The sequence below is a fragment of the Diorhabda sublineata genome, chromosome 3 (genome assembly GCF_026230105.1).
Source record: "Diorhabda sublineata isolate icDioSubl1.1 chromosome 3, icDioSubl1.1, whole genome shotgun sequence".
Classification (NCBI taxonomy): domain Eukaryota; kingdom Metazoa; phylum Arthropoda; class Insecta; order Coleoptera; family Chrysomelidae; genus Diorhabda; species Diorhabda sublineata.
The window spans coordinates 9,005,405-9,025,408 of NC_079476.1; the positions used below are offsets into that span (position 1 = coordinate 9,005,405).

Below are 20,004 nucleotides of genomic sequence, written 5' to 3' on the forward strand. Positions count from 1 at the left end.
AGCAAATGGGCGGAAGGAATTAATAAAATCGATCAACAAATTAGAAGAAGAAGCAAGAAATCACGGATTGGAAATGAATGTAGAAAAAACAAAATATGTGAAAATAGGAGGAGAAGTAGGACAGAGATCAAACCAACTGAAAACTAGCAAATACAATTTTGAAACAGTATCGACCTTTAACTATCTAGGAATAACGTTGGGACAAACAACCAGAGAGAGGATAAAGGATAGAATACAAAAAGGTACAAAATAGGCTATCTAGCCTATGGAAGAAACGAAAATCTACTAAAAAACAAAAACATAATCATAACCATAACAAAATAAAGATGTGCAAAACCCTAATAAGACCAGTAATCACATATGCAATGGAAACAACAGTAATAAACTTAAAAGAACGGAAAGAAAGATAATGAGAACTATAACAGGTCCAAACATAACACAAAAAGGAAAAAGAAGAGCATAGAAAAACGAAGAAATAGAAAGAGAACTGGCGAAGGAGAATATAGTGAGACAAATACAAGTACAAAGGCTCAACTGGGCCGGGCACACAATGAGAAGAAAACCAATTGAAATGGTACTGAACGATATATAAGAGAGAAATTAATTTTCAAAATTTGCAAGGATTAGTTGACTCCGAGACTTCGACGAGTGAACAAGTGCGACAGTGAAGTGAAGTGAAAGCGGACTCAGGTAGTCAGGTGAGACCCTGATTAAACTTTCCTTTTTCTTTTCAGCAGGTAGCTGTGCTTCGACACAGCCTTTTTTATAATGAATTGAAATACTTCTGCATGAAAGAATTGTGTTTATCAACACAAATTTGATTGTGCGGAATTTATCCGTTTCGAAACTTTTCTTTTAGGATACCAAATCAAAATAGGAAAACCGGGACAGAGAGCAACAGGCATGGAGCCTGAAAACTCCAAAAATAGAGAAAAACCCTATGCCAGAGGAACGTCGACAAAGAAACAAGACGAAGAAAAAATTGAGTTATCCAAAATCATAATTCAGCAAAAAGCTGATTATGAAGGGCTGGTTGAGAAGATGGGACCTCAAATCAAATCCCTCGAAGAGAGAATGAGAAATTACGAACAAACGATCGTTAAAGACAAGCAAATTGAGTCCTTAGAGGACACTATTAGAGAAGTCAACGCCGATAACTACAAATTGGCAGATAAAATAATAGATTTGAGAGATGAGATAAAAACTCAAGAAAAAATAAAAGAAGGAACACAAATCGAAGACTGCCCCATGGAAGGAGACTTCATGGAAGTGAAAAACAAAAAAAAAAAGGAAAAAAGCGGAGAGACAATCCTCAGATGAAGAAGAAGAAATATCAACGGACAAACAAGTCCAAGAAGAATTGGAGAAGATAAAACGAGATGAACAAAGGAAACAGACAAAACCGGAGAGAAGGCCACCTCCGATAATTCTAAAATCTCCACTCATGTGGACTGCACTACGCAAACAGCTAGTGCAAAGAAAAATCTATGCCCAGTATACAATGGGAATACACGCGGGCAAAATAACGACGGCGACTAAAGACGATTTTAACAAGATGAAGATGCTCCTGAGCGAGTACAAGGAGATTGAGTGGTATACCTACCTACTCAATGAGGAAAAGGAGAGGAAGCTCGTCATAAAAGGACTGGCTGTCAACACCCCAGTGTCGGAGGTACAAGAAGAACTGAGGGAAAACGGACTAAGACCCAAAAAAGTATGGCAACTGACAAGCCGTACACAAAGAAAGGAGGACAACACACGAAAACTACTACCTATCTACATGGTAGTAATCGAACCCGCAGAAGAACCAACGTACAAGAAGTTGAGATACCTCTGCCACACAAAAATAAGTGTGGTAGAACAGAAAAGGCACGACGGACCTGTACAATGTTACAGGTGTCAGGGATTCCATCACGGACAAAGCACGTGCAACATGGACGTGCATTGCGTGAGATGCGCGGGAGCGCATAGAGCGGCAGAATGCCAGAATGCACGCTCAGCAAGACGGAAAAACCGAATTGCAAGAACTGCGGAGGAGAACACCCCGCAAACTACAAGGGGTGCCCGAAACACCCGAAAAAGATGGAGAACAGCCAAGCTAGGAACACCACGCAAACAGGACGCACTTACGCACAAGCTGCGAAGAAAACGACAGGAGAAAAAACACCAGAGCTACTGAGTATGTTGCAGAGCATGCAGGCACTCATAGCAACACTCATTGCCCAAGAGAAATAAACTACAAGAGGACACCCCCCGACACGGTAACTCTGCGTTTCATTAGCAAATGCAGAGTTATACATCGGGGACAGCTATAGAGAAGGCGAAGGACCACTCGGATTAGATATTTTCCTATCGGTAGGAGGTAGGAAGAGGTTTATCCGAGGCCGCGAAACACACACACACACGAAGACGTCCAGAACAAGAAGCCAAGAGTGTATAGCCAATAGGCTAATCTCTTAACAAAAAGATAAGACATCCCAGAATCTCCCATAGACCTCAGGGGAGAGGAAGGATTCTACACGCGAAACTGCGACGTGAAAGAGGATGAGGACCTGTCGGAATTGACAGGGGGTGGTTGGAATGTTCTTCTTCGCACCCACTCGTGGATTTATCCGGGGGTGGATGCCTAGAGGGACGGGCTCGTCTCAAGGGAAATTGTGTGTGTTTGTGCAAAATTTGCATTGAGAGAAATAAGTCAGCAGAATTTCTAAGACAAGCTCGTCAATACATCGTTGCAGAAGTTCTAAGTAAGCTGATTTAACCTTCCTTCAGTTAGTGAATTATACATGATCCTACCTCGTATCACTCATCACACCAAACATACATTCACTTCTTTGAATATCTGCTATCTTGCTTCAATTAGGGATGACTTACATTTGAGTGGAGGCAATTTCGCCTTCACTGGAAATTGAATCATGAAAACTTTATTTTCTAAAATCAATTTTCCCAAATACAAACGGAGCTGCATTATTTCGTTTCCTTCTTCTAAAGTGTGACAAATTTCAGTTTTGTACGGATGTTTGTTTCATAAATTCCATATAAATGTGCTTTACTCATGTTTGTAATTGAGCTTCGATTTCGATTTTTATCTTTCACACTAATACTGCAATGGATACACTTTGTTTTTCCATAGCAATCTTCTTGGCAAATATAAGTCTTTGATTTGTGAATTGAACATAAAAAGTTAAAAATTGTAGTTGACCGGAAATTTCTAAATTTGGTATAAACATCTAAATGCTGATTCTAAATAACTCATCTCAATAAATTTCTGTCGATTTGCTACATAAAAGGTACTTTACTGTGGGGAAAAAGATTTATTAGAACTGAAATTCTTCTAGAAATGATTATTTATCTAAGTAGGGTTAGATTCTAAGAAATGAAAATTTATATCGAGAATTTTTTAATCTTTCACAAGAGTCATTTTATCTATTCGGATACGCACAATTTATTTAATGGCGTGCATTACCAAAAATATCAATGATAATTCAACAAAACAACTCAAAAATAAAACGGTAAGTACATAGTAATAGTCACCTATTGTTGAAGAAACCTATTTGCTACTACTTTAATTCCAAATCTTTGAATTTTGATAGAAGACTTTCTTGGAATAAACAGCTTGGGATTGAAGTATTACTCGAAAATAAGCTATTGGTATTCAAGACAATACATTAACCTATTTGGACATATGGAATCCAGTTGTGGAGCTCGGCATCTACTTCAAACATGAATATTATCGAGAAATTTTAATCAAAATAAATGCTTCATGGTATGTCTCTAGTAACATCATTACAATAGATCTACAAGTTCTCTCGTTTAGAGAAGAAATTAAAGTGACCCTTAAAAATTAAAATACTCCAGGCTCACCTTAATTAACTGACCAAAAACCTAGTATCAGAACTTATATCCGACGTGGACTGAAAAGATACATCGCGAAACGATTTTAACGCATTCTATATGGATTAGTAGTTTCAGCTAAGAAATTTCGTCTATGATTACTATTAGATGTTATCATGTTTTATTTTGAATTGACGAGAAATTTTGACTATGTAATACACTCTATATTAACCGTTATCTTATAATTTCATTTATTTTAATATGCCGATTTTTCATACCTGTTTTATGATACTGGCTCTAAAGTAGTTGCATAAACCGGTCCATTGGATGAGAAAACCACATTCAGAAAACCTATCAACTGAATTTAAAAAATTACGCAATACTATTAGTACTAAATTGAATAAAACTACCCGGAACTTTTTATTTTATGAAGAGGTTTGTAAATATATGATTGATATTATTAATTCTCATTTTTCAAAATATGATATCCATATAGAATTCTTTAGGAAAAACTACTATTTATTGATATAGTTTTTCCAATTGATTCGATATACGTACCAATTTAGTATCCATCATTATTTTAGGATATGAATAGAACACCAAAAACTTCAATAGATCTACCAGTACTCCTACCAGTATTCCAATTTCTAGTCCAAATAACAAGCATGATATTAAAGTTGCCCAGAATGGGATTAAATCCAGTCCTGAAAAAAAATTTATTTACTTTCTGTTCATAGACATAAGTTTACAAACAACGAGCTGCATATAATCGGAACTGAAACTATGAGTCAGAATTCAATAAATTGCCAGTAATCGATTCAACATGTAAAGAGCGAAGAGGGGTTGGCGACGGAAAGGATATACTCATTATCAGTGACTACTCAAATAATACGGAAATCACTTTAATGTTGTGATTAAGGCTAGAATTATAAAAAAATGCATATTTAAACATATTTTTCAAGTTTGTGAGCATATTTTGTGAAATTTATGGTTAATTTTGCATTGCAGGCACTTATCAATCGGTAGTTGAAAACTTTAAGGTCTAATTTCTTCTTTAAGCAGGATGTGATCTGTTTATTCACGTTATTTATACGGTGCCACATGATCGTTTTTCAGGATTTAGGCGACCAAAATTATTTTATGTGATGTTTGGAATAACTTATCGAAATTATTTGTTGGTACATGGTGGTTAGGCGTACCTACTTGTGATTTTTGATCAAAAAATATTTTATTCGAGATCGTAATTGATTTCAAAGTGTTTTTTAATATTGTATTGAAAATACATATGACATACTCACGGCTTTCCCCAAGGAGGGACAGCTGTCTACGTTTTAGTAATACTTTCAGGTATGTATTATTAAATAAAACAAAGTTTATTTTGTTCTAATAAGTAAGTAAATATATTATATTATTAAAAGGATCGTTACATTCGTTATACAATATTAAAGTTACATAAGTTAAATAGATAATCACTAAAAATAATCCATCATACGTTGGAGACTTATTCATCTACATTTAAATTTTCGTCGGCTTTCATCACTTTCCATTGGTCGGTTTGGCTCAGCAGGAATTAATAGCTGCATTGTTTCAGGCAAAAATAATTTTAAAGCGGTTTTTTTCGACTTTATCATGGAACTAATAAATGAGTCGGATGTTAATAGTAACCTATGATAAATATCTAAGCTGCATTCTTCCCTCGAAAACTTGCGAGCAAAGTTTAGGCGATAAGACCTAAAATGTTTATTGCGGGCAGAAGCAGCTTCTTCCGAAAGTTGCCCTATCGGCAACAACGAATTTTCTATTATTGAAGCTCCATGAATTAAGACCTTATGCATCGATGGAGTCATAGGATGCCAGCCATATAACGCCATTTCCATGGCGTATTTATCATATTTTGCTACGTCAATCTTATGGCCGCTTGATATGGCTTCTAATATCACTTTTAATCTAATAATCAAGTCATAACTTATCTCAGTGGTTTCTGCAGCTAATTCCGGGTTCTCGAAGAATCTTCTGCTGGTATTTCCATTGTTTGTATTTCCGAAGTTACTTTTTGGCATATCGACTAAGAGACCTGTCTCCTCTCCAAATCATTGCTGAAAATCAAGTTTCTTCTACTTTTCTAGATTTTTTTCTTCTTCGGTTCGTCTCTTGCGACATTTTTCACGGGCAATTTATATGCTAAATGCAGCTCACTTTCGAATATCCGGATTCTTGCATGTAATACGGAAAGGCCAAATTCAAGAGCTTCAGAGCATACATCATTTTTTTTGTTAAATTATTAAAATCTTCTGATGTAGCTCCATAACATCTGCTGGTCGATTTGGTGTCTGTAGCTGCATTGCAGACCTTTCCGTCAACCATAGTCATTTTAAAACTATGTTGAAAAAAAAAATTCTCTCCATTGAGATCAACTTTCGTCAAGTTTAATGAGTTTACACTATTCTTTACATAATTGATTTCTTCTTTTGTGATGTCCGTAGATTCTTATACGAATCTAAATCTTATTGGACGGCAATATCTAGATGAAGATGGAGTTGGATTTTGCCACACGATTTTACTTTTATCCTCACCACAAACAATTCGTAGAGGCACAAATGAGCTTATAAAAATATTAGCATAAGATTCACCTTTGTTTGAGAGTCTTTGTTTAAACTGGGCTTGTTAAGAGCCGTCACAACCCCATTTGCAGATTAACAGTAACGAGTTCCTTTCAACGGCATCAAGTGTGAGTGAGACTTCTTCTAAGAAGAGGGATAATCTGGTTACAGTGTGATCCAACAAAGATTGTAGGTTTCCTTTTGCGCAGGTAATGACTCCTTGGGTGGGTAGCAATCTTCTTTGGCCTTCAATAATAATTCATAATGTGGATAGAATCTTTTGTTCGTTGCTCGAATAATTTTTCGTACTGTCTTCTGGTCAAATCGGCTTCAACAAACATAGTCAGTGCTTGCAGAGGAGTAAGGGGCTCTATTTCTTTAGACTTTGAATGTCTGTTTTTACAATCACTGGCAGACGCAGAAGAATTTGTAATGTCTTTTAAAACAGTAGACGCGTTTCGTTTTCCTTCTGTTTGTAAAATTATTTGTGCCGCGTGAACTATTACTTCTTCGTCGTAAGATGCGCGGACTTCTTCTCTTTGATCTTTCGCTAAATTCGGTAAAAGATTTGGTAGGTCGTCCTGGCCTTTGATGCGTGTCTACGGGGATCTCAAATGTTCCTTCCAACCAAGAATTATTGGCCGCCAAAAAGTTTTCAAGTATTCTTTGCGCCCGAGACCACCTCTTTATCAAATCACGTTTAAAATACGAAAACATCTTTTTTATCATATTTTTATGTTCTTCTGTGTCCCCGTAACACACGAGTAAATAATTTTCTAAATATCTAATTTTTTCATTTATCGATAATGAATGTTGCTCGTTCATTTTATCGAAGAGATATTTACGAGTCAACATTTTCACCCCCGAGCAGCCAGGTGAACCTATAACAATAAAAAAATAATATTAACACAAAAACATAAAATCCAATTTTTTTCTATTTTTGTCAAAAAAATTTCAAACTCGTTTATTTTTAAAATTAGCAAAAACTAGCAGCTGATTTTAAGCAGTTTTCTTTATAAGACTTTATACTATATAATGAAATGAAAAATGTAGCTCGGAAAGGTGCGGAAGTTTTTTTTCCATTGAAATTGAAAAATAAACATTTCTAAAAAAGGGTATTATTGACGGCTCATTAAGTCATTTATTGACAATATATTTAATACAATTTCATATTAATTTAATAAAGGCTTACCTGTATTATTGGTATCCATCACTTAAACAAGCAAATATGACACGACACATAAAATATTCACCGAAGAAAATGATATACGAAAAGGGCGTCAAGAACTTTCACATGCTGTAAGTGCGACAATCTAGTTTCGACTAGTAATGCAGCGCGCTCGCACAGTCTAGAGATGTGGGTGGGGTTGGCTATTGTTCGTCAGGTAGTCTACTATTTCAGGAAAAAAATGTTTGTCATTAGTGGATTATTGGAATTTCAACTTATGGCCGCCTAATTCCTAGAAATCTACGTATGTCTGTGAGAAAGGATGACAAAAGCTTCTTGTTTTCAATTGTTTAGCGAAGCAGTTATTCACAATAACAGATATTTTACATACATATCTGTACATAAGTTTGTGTTGTAGTTTGAAATGTGTTGAGAAATTTGGAATTGGATTCGATGGAATTTTTCTTGGATGTCGAATCTATTTTTTAAAGCTGTGTAATAAAGCATTTTCTAACAAATCAAAAAATATATTATTTAGTGATTCATCATAAAATTACAATTTAATTGAACAATATTATAAAACACAGAAGAAATTCGCAATATTTACTGCATGTTTATTCCAGAGGTGTTTTCTCTTTTTTTCCATTTCTATTTGCATTTCCATCGATGCAATTTCGAGAATTTAGTACATCTTGAACTATGTCTAAAGGCGGGTTCATACGGAGTCGTAAACTGGGCGAGAATACTACTCGTTCTGCGCATATCTTACGATTGCTTGATTTTCACGACCTTTAATACCTCCAGTTCACACGGATTAGTGTCTGAAAGGCGTCGCGACCAGAAACGAGCCGCCGCAAACATCTAGTTGTCCATGTTAAGTTTTTTTATTTATTTGTGTTTTTATTGTGTTTAATCATGGCTAAACAGGAGAGTGCAAAAATTGTGTGTGAACATTTAATTAATGAATTACAACGTTTGTAAAATTTTTAAAAAAACATATGTGGGTCCGGGATTGGATAAAAAAACGAAATATTCTTGGTGCCACGAAGAATTTATGTCGAGAACTATTTTTGGAAGATCAAAGTGGCTACAGAAACTTTTTTAGAAAGGATCCAATTCTCATTTATATTTGCTCAATAAAATAAAAGTGATGATTTAAAAAGAAGTCATTAATTATTGTTGTATATAAATTAAATGTATCAATTCATTTAATTGATGAGAATTTCATTATTTCACTCGTACAAAAATCGGAACAAATACGTATATATATATATATATATATATATATATATATATATATATATATATATATATATATATATATATATATATATATATATACGTTAGAAACTTTGGTAGGTGTTTCACAACTAAACCGCTCGTGCTCACAACAACATGCCCGAGTAATCACGACCGATATATTTTTGGTCGTCGACGACTCCTACTACCACGACTACCAGTTCACACCAGGTAGTAATCGCGACTAACTCTCCTAATAGTATAATTCTCACCCAGTTTACGACTCCGTGTGAACTCGCCTTAATACTTAATTTTTAATCTGGTCTCAAAAGAGTAGATACTTAATTCAAAGATAATTAGCTGTTTTAAATCAACAAAATCGTTGACGTCTTCAGATTTTTTTATCTTATCTGCTGTTCAATCAATTCGCATGATATAAGAGACAATGATTCTATTGAATGAAAATATAAAACTATTCAAAAATAAACAATATTTCTAAATCTGGAATCAAACCCATTTATTATAAATTATTTATAGATATTTGTTAACATTATAAAAAAATTAGTGAGTTCTAATTTGGCGTCTTCTTTAAATTTTTTTTATTTGATCCTTCGGATTTTTGATAAGCAATCTGAATTTGAAATTGCTCATTTTTATAAAATTGACTATCGAAGAGTCGTCTCGATCTATTCTATTACTCGAAGTAATCTAACACACAACTCTGTTCTTGAAAGTGAAGCTGTTTTGAAAGACAAAAAAACAGGAAAATCCAGAGTAACAAGTGCCCTTGATGATCGTTATCTGGGACTTGCAGCTCCTAGATATCCCCGTAATACTTGCAGAATCTTGGAAAGACGACTTTCTAATGCTACCTACCGAGGTGCCTCAGTAGCGATCTGAACAAGGAGAAAAGTCCGTGATGTTTATTTATATTCAGGTGAGTTTTGAGGAGAGCATCATAGGCATAGGCAACAAAGATAGGCTTAAAATGCTAGGTTTCCTTCATCTATCGATGCTACCTATGTCGATTGATCTAAATCTATAGAAAAGAAAAAGCTTTTGATCAGTTATAACATTGCTGACCACAATCCGCGGAAACCATACAAAAACTCATAAATCTTCTTCCACAACTTTAGGCAGAAGTTGCACAAAATTTATTGGACAACTTGGTTAAAAGCCACGAAGTTGCGCTGCTATGATATGTGCGCAAAGAATATTAGCTTTTGCTTAAGCACTATATTCCATTCAATTATTTCACAAATTCTTTTGTTGTATACCTTTATTCAATTCTCTTATTTTGAGATGAGAATAAAATATTTTGACCCGCTTTTGGTAGTTAATAAATATATACTCTTTCATTATATAGCAATAAATTTTTATTTTCAGCTTCTAAAGTCGAATTCAATCACTGTTCTATTCTCTTCTAAAAATATTTATACAGTAATATGGATACTGTTATAGAACACGGATAAAGATTAATAAAGATATTATGCTACGAGGATGACTATATCGATTTTACATAATGTCGAGATCGTAAGCACCAGAAACTTAAAACAAGAAGTACGAACTCAAGTATATAAAGCCTCAAGAATTTCTGGCTATCTGAGGGATCTCATGTGGAAAAACAAATGTATGTCCATCGATAGTTAATTACGCATTTACAAAACAATCGACCTATACTCATGCATACAAAAACGAAGAACCTGATGGGGGTAGCAGAGGTGAGAACATAAAGATTTATTGAAGAAGTAAGTCTAAAAGATCAACTAAGAAGCAAAACTATAAATGAAGATCTGAAAATTCGAGACCACGATATCGGAGAGACCACGTCGACAGAATGATGAAAGATTGATGGGCCAAATGAGCAAAGGATGAAAAACCAATTTCGAGGACCTTCCGAGTTATGGCACAAAAACTGGACATCTACATCTCAAGAATCTGAATAGTAGAAGAAACAAAACTAAGTCTTAAGACAAGAGAAAGAAGAAGGAGGAGGAGTTATAGAAACAAGAGATTTTTTTGTCAGTCATTATTTTCTACATGTGAATTTTGCAACTGTGGATTAAATGAATTGCTCTGTGATAATAAATAATTACATACACTACAATTCCAAAAATTACAAACACATAATGCTTTACCACCAAAACTATATGGACCACCAAAATTACACAAAAAAATATACCAAAGCGTCCAAAAGTGTCATATTCCCATTCACCTTTTTACAATTTATCCAAATGCCAACATTTTATCAAAAATAACCAAAAATAATATTTACAGAAAGGATTCACTTATGCTCAATCAGTTTTTAGATACAGTACATATTCCTGACAATTACAAAATCATATCTCTAGACGTTGCCTCAATGTATACAAATATTCCTAATGATCTCGTAACACACGTATTGAAAAATAGATGGGATTCAATCAAATAACTTACATCAGTCAACTATGACGAATTTTCAGAAGGTATTATGCTTAATCAAACTAATAATTATTTCCAATATAACGACAACTTTTTCCAACAACTAAACGGATGTACAATGGGATCTTCAATTTCAATAGGGAAAATATACCCTGTCCAGTTATCATTGGTATATTTAAATATTCCAAATTTTGGACGTAAAGTACGGTACTAAAAATTTCAGGGTTTTGCATTTATGATGAGAATTTATTACTCTACGCTCTTTCTAAATAGTGTATAACAATTCTTGAGATTACAATTTGGAGCAAGTTTGCCTGTTGCCATTTCATTTGACTTTTTCACTGTCGCGTGAACATATCAAAAAAGTGCTTATCGCCTGCCAACTTAACTAAATTTACATGAACATGGTTACCAACTTTGACTCTATATAAAACAAAATAGTGTGAGTTAAGGATATGGTCAAGATTGGGATAGGTTGGGTCAGCTGTCAATTTGATCAATTCTCAACACTTCCGAAATCGAAAACAATAACAAAATGAATTTTTTGAACATGACCATTAATAAAATCAATAATAAAATGAAAACTAAACTATATACAAAGGAAACATGGTCTGGCAGATACTATAACTCATGCCATTCCAAATCATAAAAAAACAGCGTCGTTATAGGATTAACAGGTAGTTTATTAAAATTAACTTCTCATGAACATCCCTCCGAAGAAATAAAAAGGCTCAAAAATATTTTGAAAAATAACCAATAGCCAGAAAATCAAGTTGATAGTATTATCCGACAATGTACATGTAAATTACACAATAAAAATAATATAAATCCAGTTACACAAATAAATTCAAGTCAAGAAAAAAATACATATCTTATCTACGTCCGTTATAATATTCACGTTTTTTTTCATTCATTTGCATTCATAAAAAATGTAATTTCTGAATCGGTCAAAAAGTGTGAAAAAAAGTACCGTAGTAGTTCACTTTTTTACGCTTTTGCGTTAAAAAAGTGACATAACGTTTAATTTTTAACGCAATTATAAAATTGTTTTATCAAAATAGTGGACTGTGAACGCTTTTTTCTCATGTCAATTCGTTTCTCCCATAAACTGTAACACTTTTATTTCTTGATATTCGTTCATGAAAATTCGTTTTGTGTCTAAGTAAAAGGATTGTAGTATTATTATTAGTAATGGAGAGTAATAGTTAAGAAAGTTTAAGCTGCACACCAGTAGATGTTGTTAAATCGGCAACTGCAGCGACTATGAATCTTATCCCCGAGAAATCCAGGGAACAGTATAGGAATATAATTCTTTTATGGAGTGGCGTACAAAAAAAGGTATAAACAGCTCCACGGAAAGAGTGTTAAAATATTTTAATGTAAGCTTAGATATTATATGTAGCATCTTTCAGGTTGCTTAAATATTCGGAATCGCATGAGCTCTGCGGAGGGAGGAATTATATAAAATTAAGTGTAACGATGTTGATAATACAGGAAATGTTTTAATTATCACAGGACCTGATACAAAATCTCATGTTCAACATCGATTTACTGTTATTGGTGAAATATCTGATAATAGATTAAACCTGGTGAACATTTATAAAAAATATAAAACCGAACGACCCACAAATGTCCAACAGATCATTTCTTTCTGCAGTATGGAAATGGAAAATGCAACAGATTCGAATTTACCTAATCCAAAAAACTACACTGAGCATATATTTCGACGCTCTTCGGCGTCTCTATTAGTGGATTCCGGTGGTGATATAATTGAACTAAAGAAGCACGTTGGGTGGAAATCCAATGAATTCCACAGTGAAAATTTTAACGGGAACAACAAGTTCGACTTCAAGCAACATTGTAAATGTTCACGATCCTACCAACAATCCAATAAGTAGTAATACAACTATTGACGATGTTATTTCTTTAAACTCGTTAAAAATTGCCAATTTAAGTACCAATAGTAATGTAATTTCTTCTTCACTTCAAATTAATAATACTCACAGTTGTACTTTTAATATTACTATTACAAAATAAAAATTGATAAAATTTTAGTCGCATTTCTTAAGTCTATAGACGTAGAAAAATTTTTGTGTGAAACTCGTCAGTAAAGTAACTTTTTTTCACTCGTAGGTCAAACCGATCTACTCGTGAAAAAAAGTATCACTTTGCTCACTTGTTGCATAAATAACTATTATGAAATCGCGACCCATATTGATCACTCGTTAGAGGAGATGACTGTTTAACGACATTCGGAAACCCTTTTTTTGAACTTTCAGCAAATTTCGCATTTTGTGGAAAAACAAACTAATAATTTTTCTTTCACCATGCTTTGAAATCGTGAATCTTTGATACTTTTTCAAAATGGTTATCTAATCAGATCGATATAATCGAAGTTAATATCTCGAATATAGATACAGGCGTAATGTGCAAGGGAACCTGGTAGATATTTGAATGAAATTGACAATGGATTTTTAATTATCTTTGTATATATACAAGTGTAAAAGAACTTACTGTTAACTTTCCAAATAATATAGATAATTTTCAAGTCAATCATAAACGTTACGGCGCATATAATCACTGCTGCCAAAGTGGCTTTGGGTATGTAGGGAAAATATGGGGACAACAACGTAATTGATAGCAGTACCAAGATAGCTGTAATAAAAGTGGAATCAGTATTATATTAGCAATTTCAATGATTATATGAATTAATAGATTACCTATCCATTGAATACGAAAAAATGTATTATAAGATAATAAAAAAAGTAACTGCCAATTCAAATTATTTTGAGTTACATTCATCATCATCATTCAGACTTATCTCATCCACTGCTGGACATAGGCCTCCTCCAAATGCTTCCAGTTTTTTCTGCTCTGAGCGGTTGCTGCTGATACTTTTCGTCCATCGGTTATCTTGTATCCTTGCAGCATGTCCTGCCCACCGCCATTTTTGTCTCAGTATTTGGTCTATTATATCTTAAACTCCAGATCGTCTGCGTAAATCGCCATTCCTTATGCCATCCCTCATAATGAAGCCGAGCATAAACCTTTCCATTTTACGTTGTGTAATTTGCAATTTAAGTATTGATCTTCTAGTCAGGGTCTCCGCACAATAAGTCAGGACTGGGAGGACACATTGGTTAAAGGCTTTTATCTTAAGGCCGATTGGCATATCTCCTTTGAACACATCTCTCAATTTACCAAACGAAGCCCATCCTAGTGTCGTTCTTCGAGACAGATCTGTTGTTTGGTTGTTTCCAGCAATTTTTATCTCCACATTTAGTAGCTGGCTAGGAACTAAATTTGTCATCATCTTGGTTTTATTTAAATTTATTTTTAAACCAGCTTTCTTTGTTGCGATTTGCAAATCTTGTATCATGTTTTTTGCCTAAGAGTAACATTGAGTTTGACAGTTTACAGTTAAAAGTTTGAGTAACATTGAAATTTATAAAATGCAATTATAAATTTTGTTCCATTTTTTTCCACCCCATTTCCAAAAATCTCGGAATTTTGAAAATGAAACGTGCTTTCTTTTACTTTTTATTGTTCTCTTGATGTGGTTTTATTCATTTCTTATCGTGTTTATAAAAATTTTTCAATGATTTTAGACTACTGAAGTATTTTGATTATATATCATGTTCTCTATGAATTAATCAATTCTAGATTTAATGAAATAATTTGACTGCTTTTCAAAAAGTTCTTGTTAGTTTGGTAAGCAAAAGTGCTTCAAATTAAGATCCATTTGCATTTAACAAAATAGAAGGAAAGTGAAGAAAATAAAATTTAGAAGATTGAGATATTCCTAGAGCAAAAAATTGGCTACCTGTGTATACTCCGCAAAAAGGAGTTCTAACACCGCTTGCTCTAGCAACTGCCGCTCTGGAAAATGAGCCATTTACTGGATATCCTTGTAACAATGAACTAACTAAATTACATAAACCTATTGCAAACATTTCTTGAGACACATCTAGTACTTTTCCTTGAGCTACAAACAAAAATAGATTCAAATTATTATTTAAATAGATAAAATTCTATAGAAAAGTTATTATTTTATTTATTATAGCTTTTCAAACAACTGACATGATTCTAATGATAATATTGTTAATTGGACAAATAGAGATCAGAGGAAACTATTCTAGGTGGCGATTGGGGGAATCATTTTGAATTGAGCATCGATACAGAAATCAATTTATTAAGGCAACTTCCGAGCTTCCAAATAATTGTGCTAAACTTTAAATTTGACTTGGAATATGCATTTGATTGGTACCTATAAAAAAGTTTGGGAAATACTCTTAAATTTACGTTATTAAGATTTTCGGTCATTATTGTGTGTTGTATTGAATAATGAGGAACACAGAAGAACTAAATGTCAACTTACCAAAAGCTTTACCGATGCCCACGATTGCCAACATATCTAGGAAGGGTATGAAGATAACTCCTGCTCCAATCTCAGACATTATGTCTCCAAAAGAGAACGTTTTATTTTGCTCTTCTATATGGAAAAATGAGAAAGAGACAGTTGGCAGAGTCGCTTCTACACTTCCTATAATTACGAGTGTATTAGTATAACCTTATACGAGTATTAAAGTACCGAGCAAGTATTTTGAAGACATATATTTCGAAATTATTAATAATACTTTTTTCAATATGTTTAACACATTTTATTGCTTCTAGTAAAATCATAGAACAATTCGAATCCCACTAACTATAAGACTTATCACACATGTTTATAAGAACTTTTCTCCTTGAAATGTAGTAACGAAGCGCCCACTACAATTTAGATTACTTAGAAAGTGCCCTGTAAACCAAAACAAATAAAAATTATTTTCTACGATAATAAAAATATTGGTGTTGAAGGTCTCCAAGATTACACTGGTCGACAAACAAAAATTTTTTGTAGTAACACAAGAATGAATAACATATTGTGATAAAATGGACCTATACAAATACGAAAATATAAAAAAAATAATTGTAACACGTAATGTTTTTAAGTTACATTTATAGAACCATATTCATTGGCAAAATATTTAATATTTTTCAAAAAAATAGTTTCACGTTTTGTAAATCGTATGTATTGACAATATTTATACTTTATATCTAATAAACATGCCTTACATCTATTAAAAACAAAAACTTAAAAACATCACTTTAAATATCAATTAACTCTACTCATGCCGTACATGCTCTAAGTTCCTGTCTGGTGAGCTTTTTTGTAAAATTATCATCGTCCAGTAATTTTCTTATTTCTGGCCCAATAAAAATACCTTATTCTAATTTGGCATCACTCAACGGGGGAAAAATTTCTCTAAAGTATTTGAATGCATCACCCTCTTTATCCATAGTCTTCATAAAGTTTTTCTTCACTCCAAGTTTAATGTGAAGGAGGGGCAGATTTTTGGGATCTACAAGTGGTATAAATTTAACATTTTGAGATCCCGGTTAAAACTCACTTCTTGCATGCCAACTTTTTTTAACATAGCGTTGATCTACTCCCGACTGTCCCATAGACAAAGAAAACAGCAATGTTTCGCAAACCCTCCCTGAAGTCCCATTAAAATTTCAATCACCTCCATGTCCCCACATATCTGCCACTTATACTTAGTAGTTAATTTTGTCTAGAAGCAAGCGAATATCTTCATAAGTTTCTTTTATCTTCACAGAATGAGGAACTGGTTAAGACGGTTTTAAATTCCCATTGTGTAATAACACTATAGATAGGCGCCACTCACTGGGATTATGCTCAATATAAAGTTCCTTCATTAGACCATCAATATTCATACACGCACACAACGAATTTATGTCTCTTTGGCTAACAAGCTCCATTATTTAAGACGGGAAACAAGAAGTTCAGAATGTTGCTTTGATAACCACAAATCACGTGCTAAATCTTTGAACAATCAAATGTGGCTCGCCGGAACTAGTACTTGGAGTAAAAATAGGGTCGGTGCATTGTTCTTCGGAGCTTCCTAATGATACGTTGTCTCCAGTATCTTCTAAAACAATATTTTGCGGATCTAAAGGCGCAATAGGTAATGGTAAATCTTCGTTATGAGGAACAGGTCTATAACAGATGGCAAATTTGGATACTCGATTTTGTGCTTTCCTTCAGTCTGTGTTAGACAAAAATATCAGTCGTAAAAATGGTTATAGGCTCCCGCCATACCGTTGGAATTGCAAAAAGCATGCTTTTTTTCCTCCCATTCATCCATTGCACCAATGACACGCTTTAACTAACACAGCACGCGTGGGGTTCCACCGCTTGTCTTGGTATCCATTAAAAGTACCAAAATATTTGGAATAAGCTTTTTTCACATTTTTGGAAAATGGCCTGTATTGCAATTTCATCATAAATTCTCCTCAAATATAAAAAGTTTATCAGAAGTTTTGCAAATGCGTCGCGTTTGATTCGACATTTTCGTCTTTATAATCACTTTTTGCATTATGAACAGAGAACCACTATGCAACTCAACAGAATACTAATTTTTAATGTTAGTTTAATGTTAATTTTTCTGAATAATACAGTTCCGGTATTTTTTTCGGTCATAAAATTTACCGATTTTAACCGCCCCTTTATAAAATTACCCAGATGCTAATGTAAACAGGGATAATTAAGCTATTGAAAAGTGGTACAGGTTAGCGCTTAATAAATATTTTTTTTATTGCATAGGTATTTCCATTTTAAAAATAAAGCTCCCGCCTGTGTTACGAAAATCTTGTCAACCAGTGTTATCATCTGAATTTCCAATACACTAAAATAATAAAAACATAAATAAGGAAGCAAAAGTGTTAAGAAAATGGAAATCATAGACCTGATATTACATTGTAAAAGGAAAGGTATGTCAAGAAGAAATACAGTTTGGCAAATACATGAGTGAACGTCGAGAAACGTACGAGATAATGACAAAGAGGATAATATGTGCTTGGTGAATTAGTACGGTAAATAATCAAAGTAAGAAATTCTGTACACCAGAATAAAATATATTCTATCTCGGAATCCAGTAGATACAATAAAAGTATACCTGCTTGAGGGACTGTACTAATCCTTACTACCATTATCTAGTAACGCGCATTGACGAGCATGGCTATTTCACATTCATTCCTGTATTTGCCAAAGTGTACTTAGTAATATAGATATTCTATAAAAAACATAAATGTGAAATGGGTGTCAAGTTCAATATTATGATATATGCCTTGGTTTTTGACTTAGCGACAAAAGAAGTGAGATCTAAATGGGTACCAAGTGCAATGGTCAGTCCTGAAATTCATTTATAACAACATAAAATATCATTCTTTCTTATAACTTAGGATAATATATTGTAGCCTAAGGTCTGGTCTGACTTGACTAGTCCTTATATACGAATTATTATGTTCAATGGCTAATTTTTACCAGCAAGCTAAATTTTCGGGATAATATAAATAATATAATATAAAGCAGAAGTAAGAGTTAATAATCTTGAATATTTGTATCAGTTATGTGATATCAGTATACCATTCGTTGTCATGGAAACTGAGAAAGAAATAAAATTTTTTTGAAAAACATCAGGAAAGTACCTATTTCCCAGCTGCTTTTTTTAGAGTATAGCTCTTATGTACTTTCCGAACTAGGCTATGAAGTGAAATACGTTGTTATCAATGTATGTATCTACTAACCAAGTATTTTTATGGAAATTAGAAGAATACAATTCATCATTACTATAGCAACGACATAACAACAATTTGACATTTTAATAATTCAATTTTCTCTTCTTAAAAGTTTGAATGGCTTTTGGTTGCGATTATTGCAATCAATTATGGAAAGCAACAGTGAAAGCGATGCTAGAACGAAATACTAATGCAGCAGCTGCTGTTTAACTTATTTACTACACGAAAAACCTAAGTTGAGGTACGAAAATATTTATACTTTATTCCCAAAATTGATGGATCTGAACTAATGGAAAACTATTATGAAGGACTTTATCTTAGCTTATTTGGCACAAGAATCAGAAATCGTTAAAACTCCTACTCTGTGGAGCATCAACTCGAAGCTGAAAAATACCACTTTAATTATAAATGATCCTTTCTGAAGGTTATCGCATTTCTAGAAAGGAAGATTACTGGCAGCAAAGAAATAAGAATCAACAAATGTATTAGGTAATCCGACAATGGAACCCACCTAAAGGTCATTTAATAAAAAAATCACAATTGTAAGAAAAAATCTCCAGCATAATTTGATTTTACTTCCAGGTAGCAGCAATTATTGTGCGTGTAGACAGGCATACCTAACAAAGACGAGAATTGAACATATAAACTACAAAGTAGATAAGCTCCTCATAAAAATACCAAATCCGAGAACACATATCGTTTCTTTAATGATATTGTAATGAAACTTCTTTTATTTCGAATCGTTATCTCACAAAATTGAATATTATGGAGAGTTCAGATACGATGGTACATCAAGACAGCTTGACGCCTCAAAGACTAGACAGGCACCTCTTCAAGGGCTAGAGAATCTCAGAACAGATGCCTCCAGATCTGATGTTATTTCGCAAAATATGCCTTCAAACTTGGAGTTCGGTCACATCAAATTTGTCATAATTTTTAGTAAATTCTCAGCATCTGAAATGATAAGATAATTTTTTCTCTATTGTCTCAAGATATAACTCAAAGCAAAGCCTCAGTAGCACTGAGTATTAAAGATTGACTGCCACAACGTCTACTAACGTCTGGCGTAACACTGACTGTTATAAATGTCAGGTTATTTGT

At 33.5% G+C, this 20,004-nt stretch overlaps 1 protein-coding gene across 1 annotated transcript in view; it reads right to left on the reverse strand.

Moving 5' to 3' along the window:
- LOC130441229 (sodium-independent sulfate anion transporter-like) overlaps positions 1–20,004 on the reverse strand; it is a 31,392-nt gene that overhangs the window by 2,057 nt on the left and 9,331 nt on the right. The window contains exons 5-8 of the mRNA XM_056774809.1: positions 15,641–15,805; positions 15,086–15,247; positions 13,777–13,917; positions 4,393–4,538 (exon numbers count right to left, since the gene is read on the reverse strand). Coding sequence (XP_056630787.1) covers positions 4,393–4,538; positions 13,777–13,917; positions 15,086–15,247; positions 15,641–15,805 — 614 coding nt within the window. The remainder of the gene's footprint in view (positions 1–4,392; positions 4,539–13,776; positions 13,918–15,085; positions 15,248–15,640; positions 15,806–20,004) is intronic.